Raw genomic sequence first — 19006 nt, 5'->3', positions numbered from 1 at the left:
TTTGCAAAATGCGACACGGATAAAACACAGCAAGCAAAAAAAAAAAGCTAAAAGCGTGGCAGCTGGCAAATGATGGATGACGACGCTGAAAGCAGACAGCAGTTCTTAACTACGCAGCTGCGCCAAGAAAAGCCCTCCGCAAACAATCAGATGCGAATTTTCGCGACTCACCGTATTCCTTGGCAAAGTCCGGCGCTGCCTGAGCCGCATAGTCGAAGAACGACGCATTCCACCTGGGTGGAAAGCGACATAAATGGGCAGCAGGATGGGTAAGGCTAAGGGCACCTCAGCACATTAACACGATGAAAATCTTTGTGCCGATAGAATTAGCTAAGTTATGAATGTGACAGCTGTATAAGGCTTAAAGAGAAAATGAAAGCCGAGCGAGAAAATGAAAACTGCACCGTCAGCAGGTTTCCATTCACGTCATGCCTATTAGTACCTCAGAAAGACCTGTTGTTCTCAACAGCACTACAAATTAGCCTCTCATACCTGTAGACAAGCTCCTTTTTTTATGCATGTGTGTAAAGATGGTAGTTACATATGCAGTCACCAAAAAGTCTGAGAAAGACAGCAGCTCTGCAAGGCTTAACTAAAGAAAATCCTTGCGGTTGTGGCAGTGTAACTGTCAGTAAACTATTAGTGACTGTAATGACTAATTTCATGGCGCCAAATCAAGTTGCACATGCACAAGCTCATTACTTGGCGAGGGTACGAATAAGCAAGTTATACATGCGCTTGAGCAGCCATGTCAATTCAAAATTGCATTCATGATTTCGAGGAAAAAAAAAAGAAATGTGCCTTGCATTGAATTTTTTAACGTCTGCTTTCGAGCTGTTGCTTAACATTGCTTTTATGTTGTATATTATTGCGTTACTTTTAACGCAACAACGTTAAAAGACCCATTATTGCTTAATCAACTGAAGTGCGAAGTTTGTTGAGAGGTTTTTTAATTATGCGTAATGAGGGCAGAGAAAAATCAGAGAGTACAGCTCGGTGATGATGCATCTATAGCCTCAAATCAGCGCACTGAAAAATTTGGGCCCTAAAAGGAAGACCTACCTCTTCTCGCCTGTCTTGCTGTCATACATCGCAATCTGAAATTCTGTTAAAAGAGGAATAACAGATTTTAAAATGTTACACAAGTAAGCGAAAACAATTAGTTATTAAGATTGAAACTTCCATCACCATCCTCCCAATGTAGCGTACGCACAAATGCCCCTTGCTTTTCAAAACATGCTCAAAATGTTTTGATGCAGGAGAAAAACACAAGGAGATAACTGAATTTCAGTACCTGCTTTAAACAATCCACTACCTAAGAACTGCATCAGCTAGTTTTTGTCTAAATACCCTCGTTTAAAATTACAAATACTGTTAAAATGTAAATCACATAAATTTTGCACACTTAGCAGGACACAACTTCACATAAAGGTTTACCCAGCTAGCATCGCAGCTGTCACATTGAGAGCATGATAAACAACAAAAATGCAAACCGTAACATGCAACTGATCAACTAAACGAACTAAAGGGGGGAATCACACAACTGAAAAGTAATTAAGAAAACAAAGAAAAAAGGAGTGAACAAGGCTATGAGAACAATTTATGAGGAATTGCCCAGAAATGTTCAACTGCGGGGAGAAAAACGGCACGTTTTTCGTGAAAACCTTCTTTTAGTTTACGCACAACGATGAAAGTACCACAGACCAGAAGTCTGAGAGGAAAGCAGAAATGCTCGCTCCGGGGAGTGAAATGTCCTCAATCCCCAAGCGCAGCCTCTATCCTTATCACCTCGCTCCAGATGTTTTGCTCAAGAGCGTGACGAGAGTGATTAATGCCGCCTCTGTCAGCACATGATGTTGCTTTCGTTTGTTCCCACGAGCCCATATATTTCATCTGTTGGATTTCTGTCCTGGGAGTCGCAAATCAGGCTTCCTAGACAATGAAAACTGGCTCATTATGACACTATGTCAGCAGTCAGGTGCAGAAATACCCGGGTTAAGTTTAGCACGTAACACATGAAGTTTATTCATAATGCAGTCATTTCTCACCTAAAAAGTGCACTGCTCTCTTTCAAATTTTTTTTTGGACGCGAGAAAATACAAAATATTTCTAAAATAATTACGCTCACAATACTACGAAAGTACCTTAAATAAATGCACGCGAAATGGCCGCAGGACAGTACCTGTGCGGCCGACGAAGATGGCCTTCTCGTAGGAGATTGGGCAGACCTTGTCTGAACCATGAAACGAAATGGTCTCCAGTTTGTCTCCCGTGAACAGGTCGATCGCGAACCATACGTCCAGTTTCTGGCCTGGGAACCCACAGGAAAACACCACCCAAAAGAAAAATGTTAGCCACAGCAAGCCTCGAATCACACAGTAGAACCCAAGTGCAATAAAGCGTTTTGGTTTTACTGTATGATTCGGGGCTTGCTGCAACTGATACTTTCTCTTCAGAAAGTAATACTGTGCAATAAGAAAAAGAACCCCTTGTGAAAAATTTGGTTGTGAACAATAGAAGATTCACAAATACCATTTGACGATGACACTACCCCAACCTTTAGCTAGGCTACAGCATCCTATTTCAATGATTGCAGATACATTGTCGCTCACAAAAAAAATACTACTGACAACTGATCGGTCACCAGGAATGCTATAGTGATAATCACTAAGAAGATTGAGGTCTTTTAGCAAACTTATATGACTCTGAAACCGCATAGTTAAATGATTCAAATAGTTCAATTAACTAATAGTGGCACACTGTTCGACGACTTCTACGTAGACAAAATCTATGCTGTGAGATAAAAAAAACTTGATCCAATCTTCAATTTCTGTTTCCCTTTCCCTTGCATGGTTGCAAATGCCAGCCATGAACCTGAATGTTACCCACCCAGGATATTTTTCCGCAACTAGGCACTTCAGTTGGGCTGGTGGTGCCAATCGGCACCATCGCTATCCAATTCAATATGTCGTATCAACTTGCCCCAATCATTAGTATTTTGCCAATTTAAAATTTGCCGTGTACCTCGCAAGCACCCCTGCCATGTTCCCCCAAAATCTCCACCGATACTGCAGCAGATCAAGGACAAGGCGTAATGACAAGACAAAAGAGCACCTTCCACCCGCCTTTCAATTTGTATGTGAAGCCAGGACACGACAATCAAATGTACGCCAGAGACTTATGCAAAACACCCACACACATAGCATGCCAAATTTGATCTCCAGCATGTCACAAAGACGTGAACAACACGAGATATGTTCCAAGCAGGCTTCAACTTCAACGTTGAGGACAGCTTTGTGGTACTCTGCTATCTCCATTCAAATGATAAACACAAAGTAAACAAACAAGTTCTCAAACAAGGCCACTAGTATGCATAGGACTGTTGATATAACATGCTATTATGTACCCAGGTTTAATCAAGCCTATGTGTAATTTCAATAAAACTTTTCCTTCTAGGCCTACAACCGGTAGTAAAAAAGTAGTTCTAAGCCTTTTCTACATTGCACAGCACAGTAATTATTAGAACTTTTGAATCAGTGGTGTCTTTACAGATGGCAAAAGTATGTAAAGTGTTTTACAACATAATTCTGCAGATGTTACAAGACGTTAGATGTGATTAAAAAAAACTCGTAACACTAGCAGTTATCTTACATGTCACAGTGTTCCGCCAAGACGGCATTTTTAATTACTCCTCCCTAAAAGAAGTTAGTTTAAAGTTTAGTTTATAGTCAATTTATAGTTTATATTTGGTTTATAATTAAGCTATCAACCTACTGCCCTTGCACAAAAGATGGACACCTGCAAGCTCACCATCCGAATGCATCGCCCTCTTCAGTGTCTCAAAAACTAACCACTTCTGCTCACGTCAAACGTAAAAGCACGATTCTTCACAAATTTTACGGCATAGCTAACATCACTCCTTTGACTGCTTTACCTGTGTAAAGGATGCCATCGGTGCTTCGACAGGGTGATGCAGACACCAGTTCAGGAATCGTAAAGGGAAGCTTCTTGATGGCGTCCTCACCAGTGGCCTCGCCGAAACCGTAAATGTAGAGGCTCCCATCCTTTGGGTCCGGAAGGAAGCTAGTTCTGTGGCGAACAAAGATTTAATGCAAAGATGAAAAAGGAACAGTAACAAGCGTACTGAACACAACATTAAGACTTTCACTTATCGATTTCAATGCAAATTAGACATGATGTACTTGCCTTTTAGATACATCAGCAGGCACTTTTAAAACCGGTTCTGAAATAATCAAAAGAATGAAAAAACTGTTGTTTGATCTGCCAGCAATTACTGTGTGCTAATAGATAACAAGTATCAGTCAACAACACCAGCTTAGAATGCTAACGCCAGCTTAGAATGCTGAAGCATGCAGAAATACACCTTTAAAAGCTAAATGGCAGCATGTAAAGAAAAGAGCTAAGAACTTATCTGAGAGAAAAAAATACAGCCGAGGAGCATTCAACCGACCTTCCTTCCTGGACCAACGAATGGTGCCAGACTTCTTTTCGATTGCGTGCAGGGTCCCATCGAGCGTGGATACCAAGATCAAAGGTTCAACAACGGCAAGGTGCTTGTCATCCTGCGGATGTTAAAAAAGGAGTAGACGAAAAAATATTTCCAGCAACTGTGACTGCCAACTATGTAAAATCAGCTGCAAAGCAACATGGGTTTCTTTGCATCACATTGAAGTTGAAAAACTAGAAATAATCTGCACAAAACAGTCTTTGTCAAAAATAAAACTACAGTCGAGCCCACTTATAACAGTCGCAGAAATAACGAACGCTCCGTTATTACGAACAAGTGTGGTGCTACCGTCAAAATATGTATTAGGGCAATGGCAACGCATCCCATAAAGAACGAACAATAGTGGCAGCACCAGTCAGTTATAGCGAACATGCAGGAGCTGTAAACTTGCCTCCGGAGTAGAACTTGCTCTCCCTGAAAATGTGAAGACCAAGGAGCAGCTCTCATCCCCCGTGACATCATCCGGAAGAAAACATGGCGACCCAAAAAATCATAAAAAGGCAGCATTGAAACTGTACATAACCTCCAGCCAAGCTTGCGCTGATGGCCTGCAAGTCAATCGCTTAATCTGTGTCAATTTGGAAAAGCGTCTAAAGTAGGAGAAGCACGGTGAGCAGGAGACGGGCCAGCGCCGCAAACGAAGCTGCTCTGCGCACTGTAGGAGATCAATCAACGGGAGTGATTTGAAAAGATGGAATGCCTCGCTGGAATAGCAGATCACGTGGTATGCAACTCCTGCCCAGTTGACTGTCGACGTTTTCTGCTGTGTGCAGACAGCACGCAGACAACAAACAGTGCAGCTGATACATTCTGTGCCAACGTACACTCTACATATGGGCCCAGGAACGACAGATGACGCTGTCAAAAGCCCCGGAGATCAAAAGCACATGAATTTCTTTCAACGCATCGTTGATGCACAACTAGTCGTATGTCTCATGGGATGACTTCGTTGTTCGTTGGTGCAGACGCTAACATCACTGAGACAAGCTCTAACTCTAGGGTCAGCTTTAGGGTCAGCTTTGAAGAAGTAGATGCACAAAACTCACTTTTTAAAAAACTAAATGCCACTTTTGTCGGTTTTAGCTTTCTTGTCTGTAATATGGGAAGTCCATTTACTACGAACATCAGATACAACGAACACCGCCAGACTGACCGTCAGGTTCATTATAAGTGGGCCCGACTGTACCTCAGTCTTCTGCTACAGTTAGTACAGTAAAACCTCATTATTTAGGACTTCAAGGAAGAATCGTGAGAATTAGCCAAATGTACTAGTGAATTGCTCCCAAAAACTGCCAAAAAACTGTGGAGGTGAAAGTAAATTTTTTTTCGTGAAAACCTGGGCAATGCATCCTCTCCTTTTAAGAACCTTTTAAGAGAAAAGTGGGAGACAATGGCAATTTTTCGCAGTTAGGTCAAATGCTTTAATTCGCGCATACACTATCGGGAGAGTCGAACGCATGAATGGCTCGATAATCGTAAGGGTCTCCACGGCTTTTTTTTTTTTTTCAGTATGCAACGCGCGGTAGCGCTCGAGCGTATTCGAATGGTAGCGCTCGAGCGTCATCGCATGGTGGTTCGCCGTCGTACGCGAGGAGGCTTCCCCGCGCAAAGTGCGAACAGCACGCGACGAACACGGATCTTCGGCGTGTCGGAAGAACGGAAATTCCATGCGGACGGAAACGAGAAAAGCATCCGTTAATTCGGACGGACTCGGAAAGCGGCACCTTAACTGCATGCTACATATAGGGTGGTTCGATGGGCCACCTCCGCGCTTTGCAAAGCGGAGGCGCGGGCGTGCGCGCGACGGAAGGCGTGTTGACCCGTCGACAGTCCGGCCGCGTAGTTTCGTGTCTGCCTCGCATATCAACCAGCCAGCCGAGCTGCACGCCGTTTAGAATGATTATTGAGTTATCGCCGAGCCCCCCCCCCCCCCCCTTTTTTTTATTCGTTTGTTTTTCGAAAGCCTCTTGCCGCTCCATCGGTGAAAATTTTAAAAAAAGATATATAAGAAATTTTCACCGACGGAGCGGCAAGAGGCTTGATGGCTGGTTGATATGCGAGGCAGACACGAAACTATACGCGGCCGGACTTTCGACGGGTCAACACGCCTTTTATCTTGTACACGTCCGCGCCTCCGCTGGAAAAAGGGGTGATGGCCCATCGAGCCACCCTATGTAGCATGCAGTTGAGGCGCCGCTTCCCGAGCCCGTCCAGATTAACGGATGCCAGCCCCGAGGCATCCGAATCAGGTCCGAATAAACGAGCTTCCAAAGCCGTAGGCATAAGATATGAGGCCACTTTTCCGGAAAAAAAAATTTAATGGCAGATAAAAACATAAAATTTAGTTCCCTGTTCGTCGGGGAAGCGTCGTGTCCCACTTCTCCCTTCTTTGTCTCGTGCTGCGCTGCTCCCGCCACAAGATCATTCACCAACCAGCCCAGCTTTTTACCTTGTTAGTTCCCTGTCCTAAAATATATGTTGTTCTAGCCAAATCAAAATGTTAAAACAGTTGAGAAAAAAAACTTTTATTTAAAAAAAAAATGTGCTAAATATACATCTGACGCCAGCAGTCATAACGTCAATTTAGTTCATCATCGCAAGGCAAATTGCTTTTGCACTTATACAGATAAAGGCATGAACTGTGCAATGAACCAAAATAATTGTGATAACACCGCCTGTCATTATGTAACAGTGGAATGACCAAAAACAATGCTCTTTTTATAGGCACCTGTTAAGAAAAAATGCACCAGTAAGAAAACAAATTACACGGTTTTAATTACTGTGGTTAATTGCACATCTAGATATATAAGAAGCAAGTCTACAAAGTTCCAATAAAAAAAACCTCCTACAGGGATAAAGCTCGGATTTCTTGTTTAAGAAGGAATCACAAAGAAGCCAGTTTCGAGAAAAACGAGAAAAAAGAATAGGAATAACTGCAAATGCTATAAACCTACCAATATTCAGGGCACTTAAAATCCACCATATTTGTGGCTCTACTCATCTTTAGTCTTGCTTTTCCCTGGTTTTATTCATGTGGCAGCTCACTTTTCCTGTGTTTTTTTTTTTGGCATCAGTAGACCAAAAGGAAGATTTTCAGATACACTGTTTGGTCACCTGTCAGGCAAGCTTTATGTGTGTGCACACCAGGTTTGACTCCAACGTGCTTCAAAACGCTAAGCATATGTTTCATGCCATTGCTGAAATGACACATGCCATCACACAAACCAAACTACAGTGCTGGCATCCTGACATAACCATCCTGTGTGTTCCAAATGTCCAGCGTTGCTTTTGTGAGCGTTTTAGTTATCAAATACAAACAAAAGCAAACATAGATGGTTAGAAACAGTTATTATAGGCCTAAACTGAAAAATAGAAAAGAAAAAATAACTGATAATGCAAAACTTTGGGTTTTAATTTTGCTAAAAACTTATTTTAGTTTTGTGAGATGTGCAGCGGCTCACGTATTTGGCTGCCTCTTTGTAAAGGTGTTAATTAGAAACATCATTCTTGTTGCAGTTCATTCAGCAATGAATGGGCATTTTGATGAAACAAGACTTGAGAAATTTAATTATATAAAAAATATTGCCCTCTAAAAGTGGCCTCATGCCTCAAATGGCTGTTTTACAGCTAGGACTTTGGCAGCAATCTGAATTAATGGTGGTTGAATTAATGAGGTTTTACTATAGGTGAAAGCCTTTCCGGGTGCGGTGCGACATGGCAATGCATTAGATTATAGTAATGATTTACCATGCATGAAATTATAATGCCCTTCGCTCAGCTTTCACACTGATGATAATCTAGAATTATTAAGGTAAGGGGTTAAAAGGGTGCTAATAATGAAAAGTAAAGGAATACAAAGAGGGAGCATAACTCACTAGTTTTGCCTGAAATATCACTGTAAAACTGTGTAGTGTGGTGGATGTACGACTTCTTTGTCAAATGCTGCAACTGCTGATAGTGCTTTCTCATTTCACGCAAACAATACATTGATGTCAGCTAGGGTGAGAGTTAAACATCTTGGGGAGCCCAAATATTCAACAAACGCCGAGTCGCAGTCAGTATCGCAGTCATCAGTATCGCAACCTCTCAACTTAAAGAGTAGCTCTGAGGGTTTTTCAAACACTCTGAGTTAATAGTTAAACAACATTCCCTACAGTGCCCTCCCTATGCCACAACAAACCTTTACCAAAATACCGAGTGGAGCCATTTTAAAAAAGTGATAACAGCAAACCAAAACCAAAACTCAGTCTATAGCCACAGACAATGCTTCGCATGGCGCAGCGATGATGTCACAAACATGACCACAGAAACACTGGCATGAACGTTGAATGGCTGAAGTAGCGACTGAAAGCTGTAAGCCTTTTCATAAAACGCCTGAGACGACCTAATACAAGCCTAAAAATCTTGTCTCAGAAGCGGGAAGGAAGTATTAACATGCAAGGAATGTTTGTGACATCAAAAATGCAGTGCTGCTCGTAGAAATCATCTGAAGTGCAACAACGTAAACAGCAAACTTCAAAATCTATCTTTGCCGAAACGAAATGCCACACGGATGGCAAACATGGTGGAAGTAATTAGGAACAAGAGTAACATGTATAGTATAAGTTTCATTATATTAAATATGTTAACAAAAGCCCCAGAGCTACCTTTTAAGTAAAGCACGATGCATTCTTTTTGGTATACCATGTCACACTTAAATTTCTCTCAGCTTCCACTCTTTGTACAAAACAGGCCTACACAAGCATTATTTTACGTCATTTGCTCCCCACACTCACTTCTTTATACTTGGCAATACCCTAGCAAGCATACAATAACAAGAATTCATTTCATCTCTGAAGAGAGGCAGAAACCTACTCCTTGTGCGGGACCATGTCACGCTTAAATTCCTCTTAGTTGTCTGTTCTAGGCAGATCTGTGTGTGTACCTTAACTTCGTGTCATCTGCTTCCCATGCTGTTTTCTTCTTTATACTCGAAAGCACCTTAAGAGGTATGATGGTGTCATGGTTCTCTCACCTTTTTGTCTAGCCTTGCACATGGTCGAGTCGGCTGTAATTACAAGTGCAAATAAAAACGATTAATGTTGCGAGAAACATTACTACTTAGACATTTTTCAAGTCTAACTGAGTGTTTTGTACTTCGATTTACAGTGCGCTGTACTATGCTTGATTAATCACTACTTACTCACACTGTGCCACTGAGTCTGAAATATTTTATTTCAAATGACTTGTGTTGCTACTTTCAGAAGAGTTTACATGTATTCTGCTTTTGTGCATATGCAGGGTTCTGCTTTTTTTTTAATCATGAAGTGTTTACGAAACCTGTTCCACTTCATTTATTCTTTCGTGCACAAGTTTTTGCCAGCTTTCTGGGTTAAAAACAAATCCATGAAACTTGACTTTCAGTAAACAATTTTTTTACCAGACCCCTGAGCTGGAAATGTCTTAACAACAACAGTACAACTGCTACGCCATCTTGCTGGCAATGCTTCCAGGGCGAAAAAGGAATACCTTAAAGCGTACCCTCTGTGCGACATACATCAAGGTTAGTGTCCAACTATTTCCCTTCCTCTGAGCATGCACCAGCCAGGAGTGAGGTACAATCAGCATACTGCATTAAAGGGTCCCTGAAAAGGGTGTATGAGGTTGGCTATAATGTGCGCGCATTATGTAGAGTATAGGACACCGAGTTTATGCTGTGTACAACACCTCAAAAGCAAGCCGACTATTTACAATATATTTTTAAATATTCGTGCTTTTATGCCTTGGGGCAACCAGTGGTGTCTGGCTTTTGGCCGAATCCGTGCGCAACGCGATACGCATCACTCGTTACGTCAGCAGCTGAGGGCTATCATTAGTTCACCGTGTCAACTCTTTCTGACGTCACGCAGATACCATGGCCCCTGCCAGAAGCTCCCCCCCCCCCCCCTTCCCCCCCCCAGGGAACTCTTGCGCGCGTCAGCAGCTGGCGGAGGGGCTGAGTGGGTGGGGCCGGCAGAGGTGCGCTGACATTTCAGTGTGCAAAAGTGACGAGAGGAGAGAGAAAGGTGCGAAAACACAGAAATTCAGATTTTAACCACAGATAACTCAGCTTCCACAACACGCATTAAAAAAATTCTTGCTGGAGGATATTTGTGAAGAGTAGTCCTTTAACATCCCAGACATACCGCAACATTATTCAAAGCCTCTTTCAGAGCCTCTTTAAAAGGTCTAGCCAGAGCCAGCAAGCGTGGCGGCATTCCTGAAATTTCAATTTTTGAGGTGTCACCTAAATTTTTCATTCAAAGCTCAAGATTACAAAATGCAACAGCTTGATAAGGTACCGAAATAAAACATTCTGACGGGGTAGCTGGTACATGATCTTTATAAATTTTGTGCGCTAAATTGACATTCACAGGAAAAAGGAAAGGCGACAGGACAGAAGCACAACTTTCAACTTTAACAACAGACAAATGAAGCCAGGCAAACTTATATAGCCGCTGATACCCAAATCAGCAGTATCAGCAGCTATATAAGCGTGCCTGGCTTCGTTTGTCTGTTATTAAAGTTGAAAGTTCGGCTTCTGTCCTGTTGCCTTTCTTTTTTCCTGTGAATGTCAATTTAGCGCACAACATTCCTAAAACATAAGGTACCCTGCCAAATGACAAGGCAGTGCGGTGACGATTCAAACCTGGCCATACATTCCCATTGATATTGACCGAAGGATGCACTGCTAAAAGGCTGCATACTCATGAAGCGCTCTCACAATAGAAACATTGCAAGTGCGCTATTCTGGAGGAGGCAATGCCTTCTTTCATGTCACCAATTCACAAGGGAACAGGTGACAGCAGTTAAGTGCAAAGGAAGAAAGATAAATTGCTTGGACTAGCAGGCCAGCAAAACTTGGCCGGCAGGTTCTGCTTGCAATAACAGAGGGTTTTCCCCCACCCCATTAAAAGGAAGAGCTTGCAAAGAGGACATATGCTAAAACTATGCTATTTAAAGAGGTTGAGCTCCGACACACAGGTCTCTCACACAGATCTCACTTACGTCTGTCACACTCCTGAAAATTCCAGCTGGTTCAAATACATCACTCCAGCACGTAAAGTCACCCAAAGTGGTGACTAATCTAAATTAATTCAAGATTAATTGTCAAACTTCTGAAGGCTCTAACAACCAAAATCACAATGATCCATTACGGGACCGTGAAAAAGCATGTCCCTTGCACTTACTTGCCCTTTATGATAGACGACTTGACGCATGAGTATTTTCTAACAAACATTATGATAAAAAGAACTGCTGTCTGAGGCTCGAGTGAAAGCGCAACATGACAGCACAAGTCGAGCGTGGACTACAAGTGCTGTGTGTCAAACATCAAAAGGCGACCATCGTGGCTAAGTCAACCTTAACCTTCAATTTATGATGGCCTTACTTTTAAAAAATATGCAGACGCAAGCACAAAATGATGGGACCAACTGCCGTAGACATGCACTTGCACAGATTGCACACAGAAGCCTATGCACTCTATTAAGCCTATCTTCTTCGTCGTCTACTACTTCTTCTATTTCTTCACCTTCCTTTCTTCCAAGCTCACCTGTACAACCTGTATAAGTTATACTCTTACTAATGCAGCTATGTATGCAGCGTATGTCTTTAAACGCACGGCTTTTATTTGTAGTCATCCATGCAAGCCCTGCAGGGCGGACACGAAAGCGTTGCCACAGAGTGTAGACGTGAAAGTAGGTTCGCAAGAATGCCGTGCGGGCCTTAGAATGCACTTCTGTATCAACAATATGATGAAGTGCGACACTGATGAACCAGTGCAAATAAGGGGCACTCATATGAAAGGGAAAAAAAGAAGCAGCCAAGGGTCATACTGTTCTTATTTGCACTGCCTCATAAATTTACAGGCCCTATGCCATTACGGACTCGACGCTAAGGCATGCATGTTGTCTCACAGAATCAAAACTCGCCAATGCTTGCTTGTCATCAGCTCAGCCATGCCTACAGCAGGACAAAGACCTATTCTGACCTTCCAATCATCTCCAGTTAACACTTTCCTGTGCCAGCTCTGGTCATCCTACCTACCTACCTACCTACCCCCCCCACAAACCTGACACAGACCTGACAAACCTGACTCTTTTATATTACACTACTCTTGGAATCCACTCTGTCACAATAAGAAACTATCAGTTCTCTGTTGTCCACCTTACAAGTGCAGGTGCTGCTTGCTCACCAAGCGTTAAAGGGACATTGAATGCAACTCCATCAAATTTTTGTTCTCGGTAAAAATTGATTCTCTGTGTCTATCTGACAATGCTGATGTAGATCCGGCAGCAAAAACATGTTTATTGCCGAGAAAATTGGATTTAAAAATTTACTCCCCACATGTCAAAGTCGCAACTTCAAGATCAAAAAGGACGCCGTGAACACCATTTGGAAGTGTGTCACAGTGTACGCTGGCCCCAGGGATCCGCACACAAAAAAACTGCCTTTACACACCACAGTTTGCTTGTAAGAAAGCCCGGTGGTGACAACCTTTTATTTCATTTTTTGACCTTTTTAAGCTTGTAAAAGGTCCATTTTCAGTGAAAGCAGTGTCTATATTTTTTTGGACGCAGTAATCCATCGATGCAGGCCTAGCTAGCCTGTATCGATAAAACTTCTGATCACAATGAGACCACCCTCACCGAAAAAAGAGCGTTTATAAGCCAGAAAAGACCAAAAACGAAATACATATATTGCCATCACTGCCCCATTTCGCAAAGTAAAATGTGTGTGTCGACAACGTTTTTTGGGCGCGGATCCCAGAGGTTATGTTACACCATCATTCACTTTGAAACGACGACGACGGCAAGCCGTCCTTTTTGGTAAGGATGTCACAAGTGTGAATCGACTGGTGGGAAGATCTTTAAATCCAATTTTCTCAGTCATAAACGCGTTTTGTGCAACTGGATAAACATCAACATGGCTGAAAATAGGCAAAGAATCAATTTTTGCTGAGAACAATAATTCGATGAAGTTGCATCCCAGTCATTTCAGACAAGCAATCCTGTCAGCCTAGCTATACTGTTAGGGTTGCATTGTAGCACTGAAGTCAGGAGAGATGCTGGGCTCAACAATTTCTTAACTGGAGTGCGGTATTCGTTACCAGAATCCATTAATCATGCTTCAAGTGGTACATTAAACATTTAGCATTCGTCTGTGTCCTTCCTGAGCGAGTTTCTATTTCTTTGTGCATTAAACCTAAGATCACGCACAGTAGCAAGGACGAGTCAACGCACAAGAAAATATTGGCTAACTGACACTGCATAAGCATGCTTGTGCTTAGACAATGCCTCGCTTCTTCTGTAATAGATGGCACACTCACACACGTGCTCTCGTGCTCACTTGCACAAAAAATATTTCACAACATGTTTTTACCATGTGCCTAGCACAAAGCCACCGCTTCTAATTTTGGGTCGTGCAGTTTTCATGGAAACTCTACGCAGAGTGATGCCAGGCTGCTAGAAACGTACAGCTGTTCGCGTGCTCAAACCTGCTGCAATGCTCCCTCGAGTATAAATTTATAGGCAATGCCCCGTTTCACTCACACAGGCCTTCCTGAAGGTTATTGGGATCATGTAAACTACTGCATTCTTTCTTGTACCTCATGTATGTCCTCATGCTTCTTTACATGCTGCTTTTCACAACCCTGTTCCTATTTCTTGCCACCTGTATAAGGTCTCAGGGAAATTACTGTCACGTAAGATTAATTGACACATTGACAAAATACATTTCGATTCTTATGGCCACATGGGGTGGTGCCTAGTTGAATACCTATGGCACAGTGCTATCTGGAAGTCCCTAGCAGCCTGGCATCGTGGTACTTAGAGTGCCACAGAAAGCCAAGCAACATGAAATAAAAAGGAACACCTGCTAAAGAGCGGAACAGCCTTCCCCGTCACATCATCGTCATCCATCCATCACTGTTTGTCAGAAATTTAACTAGTTGCCAATATAACTAAAACACTCGAGGATAATAGTTACTTTTTATTTCATATATTTCACCCCTTGCATAATACTGCCATGAAGGGTCTTTGAGGAAATACAAAGAAATGAACTGAAATGCCGCCTTCGGCCAGGTTGGTAACACAAAACAGGCTATGAAATGACAGGTAGTGTATGCGTAAGCATGAAATTCATATTGTCAACACATTAACAGAAGCATTACGTTGTTGCGAGTCACCAAGCTGAACAAAGAATAAGCAAGACGACCAACACACGGCAAGTAATCGCTGATACCAAATTTCGTGTTCACATTTCACTGCTTTGCTCACTTGTTTGCACGTCAGCACCGCTTCATCAGATCTACTGCATACCACATAACACGCGGCTACTGAGCACTCACATTAAATGCCCCTGATCGTTCGCACTTGTCTCGCACGAGTGAGTTCTGATGCCGTCTTAACTTTTTTGTCAGTTTGTTTCCTTTCAATCTATTAAGCCCACACTATAAGTTGTAAAGAAGCAATCTGGATATTTAAACCGACTTCATTTGCGTGAGCATTTTCTTCAAGCTTTGACCTAAAACCAATATGGTACAAAAGGGTGAAGTTGTAGCCACATGTCCTTCAGCAGTCATCATGAATGAATATTATGGAATGTATAATAAAGGGCATTTATGTGCTAGCCAAGTTTCCAGCAAGTAAAATGCACCGTTTTACTCTGTTTTGCCTACTACTATTTCTCTTTATCTCACTACTGATGCAACAATCAGCATCAAAAAGTGTGTAAGTTACCGAAACATGCCCCTCAGCAGCTTGTAACGTAAAATACATTCAGAGGTTATTTCCCATAAAACTATGAAAGTTTGGAGATAATTTGGGTGATGGATTTGCATGTCACGAAACTTTATATAACAATCAAGCACAAAATTGGCATGCTCTATTACAACTGCAACTGTGTGGGTGCCCATCTTCCAAAGAATGTCACAGCAGCATGATAAAGTTGCAAAGCGTAAGCAACAATACATATTCATATTATTGCACAGTTCTGAAAGATCTCGAAGTCATTGAACTTTTCAGGCTCGCAGGTCCTCTCAACACAAGACAATATCTGGGAGACCTCATTTAGAGCATGAAGCATCAACCTTTAAGCAAGCATATTCACTCTGCTAACAGCTAAATGGCAACAGAACCTAATTTCTTCTGCACAAGTCCATAGCAGCGATTTGAACGACATGATTGTATTTCTATTGTATATTATTGCACAGCTCTGAAAGATCTCGAAGTCATTGAACTTTTCAGGCTCGCAGGTCCTCTCAACACAAGACAATATCTGGGAGACCTCATTACCTCATTTTGAGCGTGAAGCATCAACCTTTAAGCAAGCATATTCACTCTGCTAACAGCTAAATGGCAACAGCACCTAAATTCTTCTGCACAAGTCCATAGCAGCGATTTCAACGACATCATTGTATTTCTATTGTATATTATTGCACAGTTCTGAAAGATCTCAAAGTCATTGAACTTTTCAGGCTCGCAGGTCCTCTCAACACAAGACAATATCTGGGAGACCTCATTTTGAGCGTGAAGCATCAACCTTTAAGCAAGCATATTCACTCTGCTAACAGCTAAATGGCAACACTACCTAATTTCTTCTGCACAAGTCCATAGCAGCGATTTGAACGACATCATTGTATTTCTATTGTATATTATTGCACAGTTCTGAAAGATCTCGAAGTCATTGAACTTTTCAGGCTCGCAGGTCCTCTCAACACAAGACAATATCTGGGAGACCTCATTTCGAGCATGAAGCATCAACCTTTAAGCAAACATATTCACTCTGCTAACAGCTAAATGGCAACACCACCTAATTTCTTCTGCACAAGTCCATAGCAGCGATTTGAACGACATCATTGTATTTCTATTGTATATTATTGCACAGTTCTGAAAGATCTCGAAGTCATTGAACTTTTCAGGCTCGCAGGTCCTCTCAACACAAGACAATATCTGGGAGACCTCATTTTGAGCATGAAGCATCAACCTTTAAACAAGCATATTCACTCTGCTAACAGCTAAATGGCAACAGCATCTAATTTCTTCTGCACAAGTCCATAGCAGCGATTTGAACGACATCATTGTATTTCTATTGTATATTATTGCACAGTTCTGAAAGATCTCGAAGTCATTGAACTTTTCAGGCTCGCAGGTCCTCTCAACACAAGACAATATCTGGGAGACCTCATTTTGAGCATGAAGCATCAACCTTTAAGCAAGCATATTCACTCTGCTAACAGCTAAATGGCAACAGCATCTAATTTCTTCTGCACAAGTCCATAGCAGCGATTTGAACGACATCATTGTATTTCTGCAGCAAAAGGCTTGGCATCCTGATAACTCACTACAAGCATGCAAATAATCTGGCCTATCAAGAATTATTGAAATGACAAATATTTTTAAACATAAATTTGTAAGGGAAAAAATACCTGTGTGCTGCAAGCCTCTCATGACTGAATGTATGTTCACAGTCTCTCATGACTGTGAATGTTAATGATAATAACAATAATAATTGGTTTTTTGGGAAAGGAAATGGCGCAGTATCTGTCCATAAATCGTTGGACACCTGAACCGCGCCGTAAGGGAAGGGATAAAGGAGGGAGTGAAAGAAGAAAGAGGTGGCGTAGTGGAGGGCTCCGGAATAATTTTGACCACCTGGGGATCTTTAACGTGCACTGACACCGCACAGCACACGGGCGCCTTAGCCTTTTGCCTCCATAAAAACGCAGTCGCCGCGGTCAGGTTCGAACCCGGGAACTCCGGATCAGTAGCCGAGCGCCCTAACCACTGAGCCACCGCGGCGGGTAAATGCACGTTCACTTTTGTTCACTGTGAATGCATGTTCACTTTTCAGAACATTATCCACACTGCATTTTAACTTCGTCAAACTTTAGGGGTTTAACGCATGAGCGAAGCCCATCTGAAGCAAAAGCATCACCTAAGTTCCTACCGCAGGACAGCTAGTCTAAAACGCTGATGCTAAGGTTGCAACATGGACACTGGTCATTGCGTTTGTTGCTCAAGCATACAGATCAGAATGTGAAAGCGCGAATTCGACGAACGCGACTTTTGTGACAACTACCAGTAGCGCCAAATCGAATACGATCGAATGCGCCGCTATGCGCGCGGCGTCGTACGGAGCCACGATCGCGAGCGTATCACAACGCTCTGCCATGCAAACGCAGCTCTCCGATCTCAAGGCGAAGTTAGAACAGCTGCGCTTTTGAGGCCGCACAAGGAACTGTTAAGCACAAAATGAGCAGCCAAAGAGCTAATTTTCGCTCGCGCCGGTAAAAGAAGCTGCGCAGTTGTGTGTCGAATATATCATACGCAGTGCGCCTTGTCCCGCGAATAAGTTCGGGCGCGTTACAATTAAAGCCGGGAACAACTGTTGGAAACGGAACTCGAACGTGCCGCTTTGCAACGAACCTACAAAGTTCAAACTGTACGCGCCGCTTGCTGTTCTCATCAAAGCTGCATCGTACAGTTGCAACGGTTGAAGAAACGCGAAATCCAATGCCGCAGTCACCAAATCGCTTATCGCCGCTCAAGCGTTACAACGAGCTGTTTTGATTGTGTTTTTGATTGTGTTTGGAACATTGCGTAAGCCAGACACGCGTCGGAACTTTCCAAGGCGACTTCGAAGATCGATACACACTGGGGCCCTGCAAACAATCATCGCTGCGCGTGCCGCAAACATCGACATTCGCGAAACAAGCAAACAATCCGAAACGGGTTGCATAAACGTGTTCTTACATTCGCCGATCCTTCAGCGCCGTTTGCTGATGAGGGGGACGAGGACCATGCTTCCGACTGGCGATCGGCGTGGACCGTGGACAGCGGCTGCAACGCGACGATCAACAGCGGTAACAGTGGTAACAGCTGTAACGTGCGGGTAGCAGCGAAGACGGAGCGCATGATTCGCAGCCGCATGATGTCGGCGAGCAGCGCGAGACCATGCTCCCATAGTATGCGGTTGTGGCCGTTGCACTGCGCGAAGCGACAGCGACGGCCAGAAATGCTCTTTCCGCGTCGCTGCTACGCCTCGTTTCCCGGTCTGGTTTCTGTCACGGCGTGGAGCGATCGACGGGCTCGATCACAACATAACACAACAGCAGACAGCAGCAACAGCACCACGCACCAACGAAAGTTGACTTGTGGACTGGCGGTGCGTTCCATTTCAACGTCAAAGTGAATTAGGTGCGCTGTAGCGCGTTTGCTAACTTCTTGAAACGCCGGTGTAGTCAAGGTTTGAGCGTTGCTAAGAGTGTAACTCTGGTGTAGCCCGAGCTCCTTGTGTGTTGCAATGGCGTAGCGGAACTGACGCTAAGGTGTAGTGTAATCGCCAATCACGGTGAGTGTAATTTTTGATGCTACGTAAGCGGAATTCATATTAATTTAGCAGTGTTATCTCTTAAACCTTTACCAAATAGCTGGTATTCGCTGGTTATATTTGTTTTTT

At 43.0% G+C, this 19006-nt stretch overlaps 1 protein-coding gene across 8 annotated transcripts in view; it reads right to left on the bottom strand.

Annotated features, from left to right (window-relative positions):
• Ire1 (serine/threonine-protein kinase/endoribonuclease Ire1) overlaps nucleotides 1-18742 on the bottom strand; it is a 44969-nt gene extending 26227 nt beyond the window's left edge. For 5 of the 8 annotated variants that reach the window (XR_013307896.1, XR_013307898.1, XR_013307897.1 and 2 more), the window contains exons 1-8: nucleotides 18301-18742; nucleotides 9543-9575; nucleotides 4472-4583; nucleotides 4207-4243; nucleotides 3935-4089; nucleotides 2183-2311; nucleotides 1063-1105; nucleotides 172-233 (exon numbers count right to left, since the gene is read on the bottom strand). Coding sequence is in view for 4 of the 8 variants with exons in the window: in XM_077633863.1 (XP_077489989.1) it covers nucleotides 172-233; nucleotides 1063-1105; nucleotides 2183-2311; nucleotides 3935-4089; nucleotides 4207-4243; nucleotides 4472-4583; nucleotides 9543-9575; nucleotides 18301-18477 (748 nt within the window). In the remaining 4 variants the exon portion in view is untranslated. The remainder of the gene's footprint in view (nucleotides 1-171; nucleotides 234-1062; nucleotides 1106-2182; nucleotides 2312-3934; nucleotides 4090-4206; nucleotides 4244-4471; nucleotides 4584-9542; nucleotides 9576-18300) is intronic. The other 3 variants (XR_013307899.1, XM_077633866.1, XM_077633867.1) reach the window with 3 other exon arrangements.
• Between the last annotated feature and the right edge of the window lie 264 nt (nucleotides 18743-19006).

This window comes from Amblyomma americanum, chromosome 8 (genome assembly GCF_052857255.1).
Source record: "Amblyomma americanum isolate KBUSLIRL-KWMA chromosome 8, ASM5285725v1, whole genome shotgun sequence".
NCBI lineage: Eukaryota > Metazoa > Arthropoda > Arachnida > Ixodida > Ixodidae > Amblyomma > Amblyomma americanum.
This window is presented reverse-complemented; position numbering and strand designations above follow the sequence as displayed.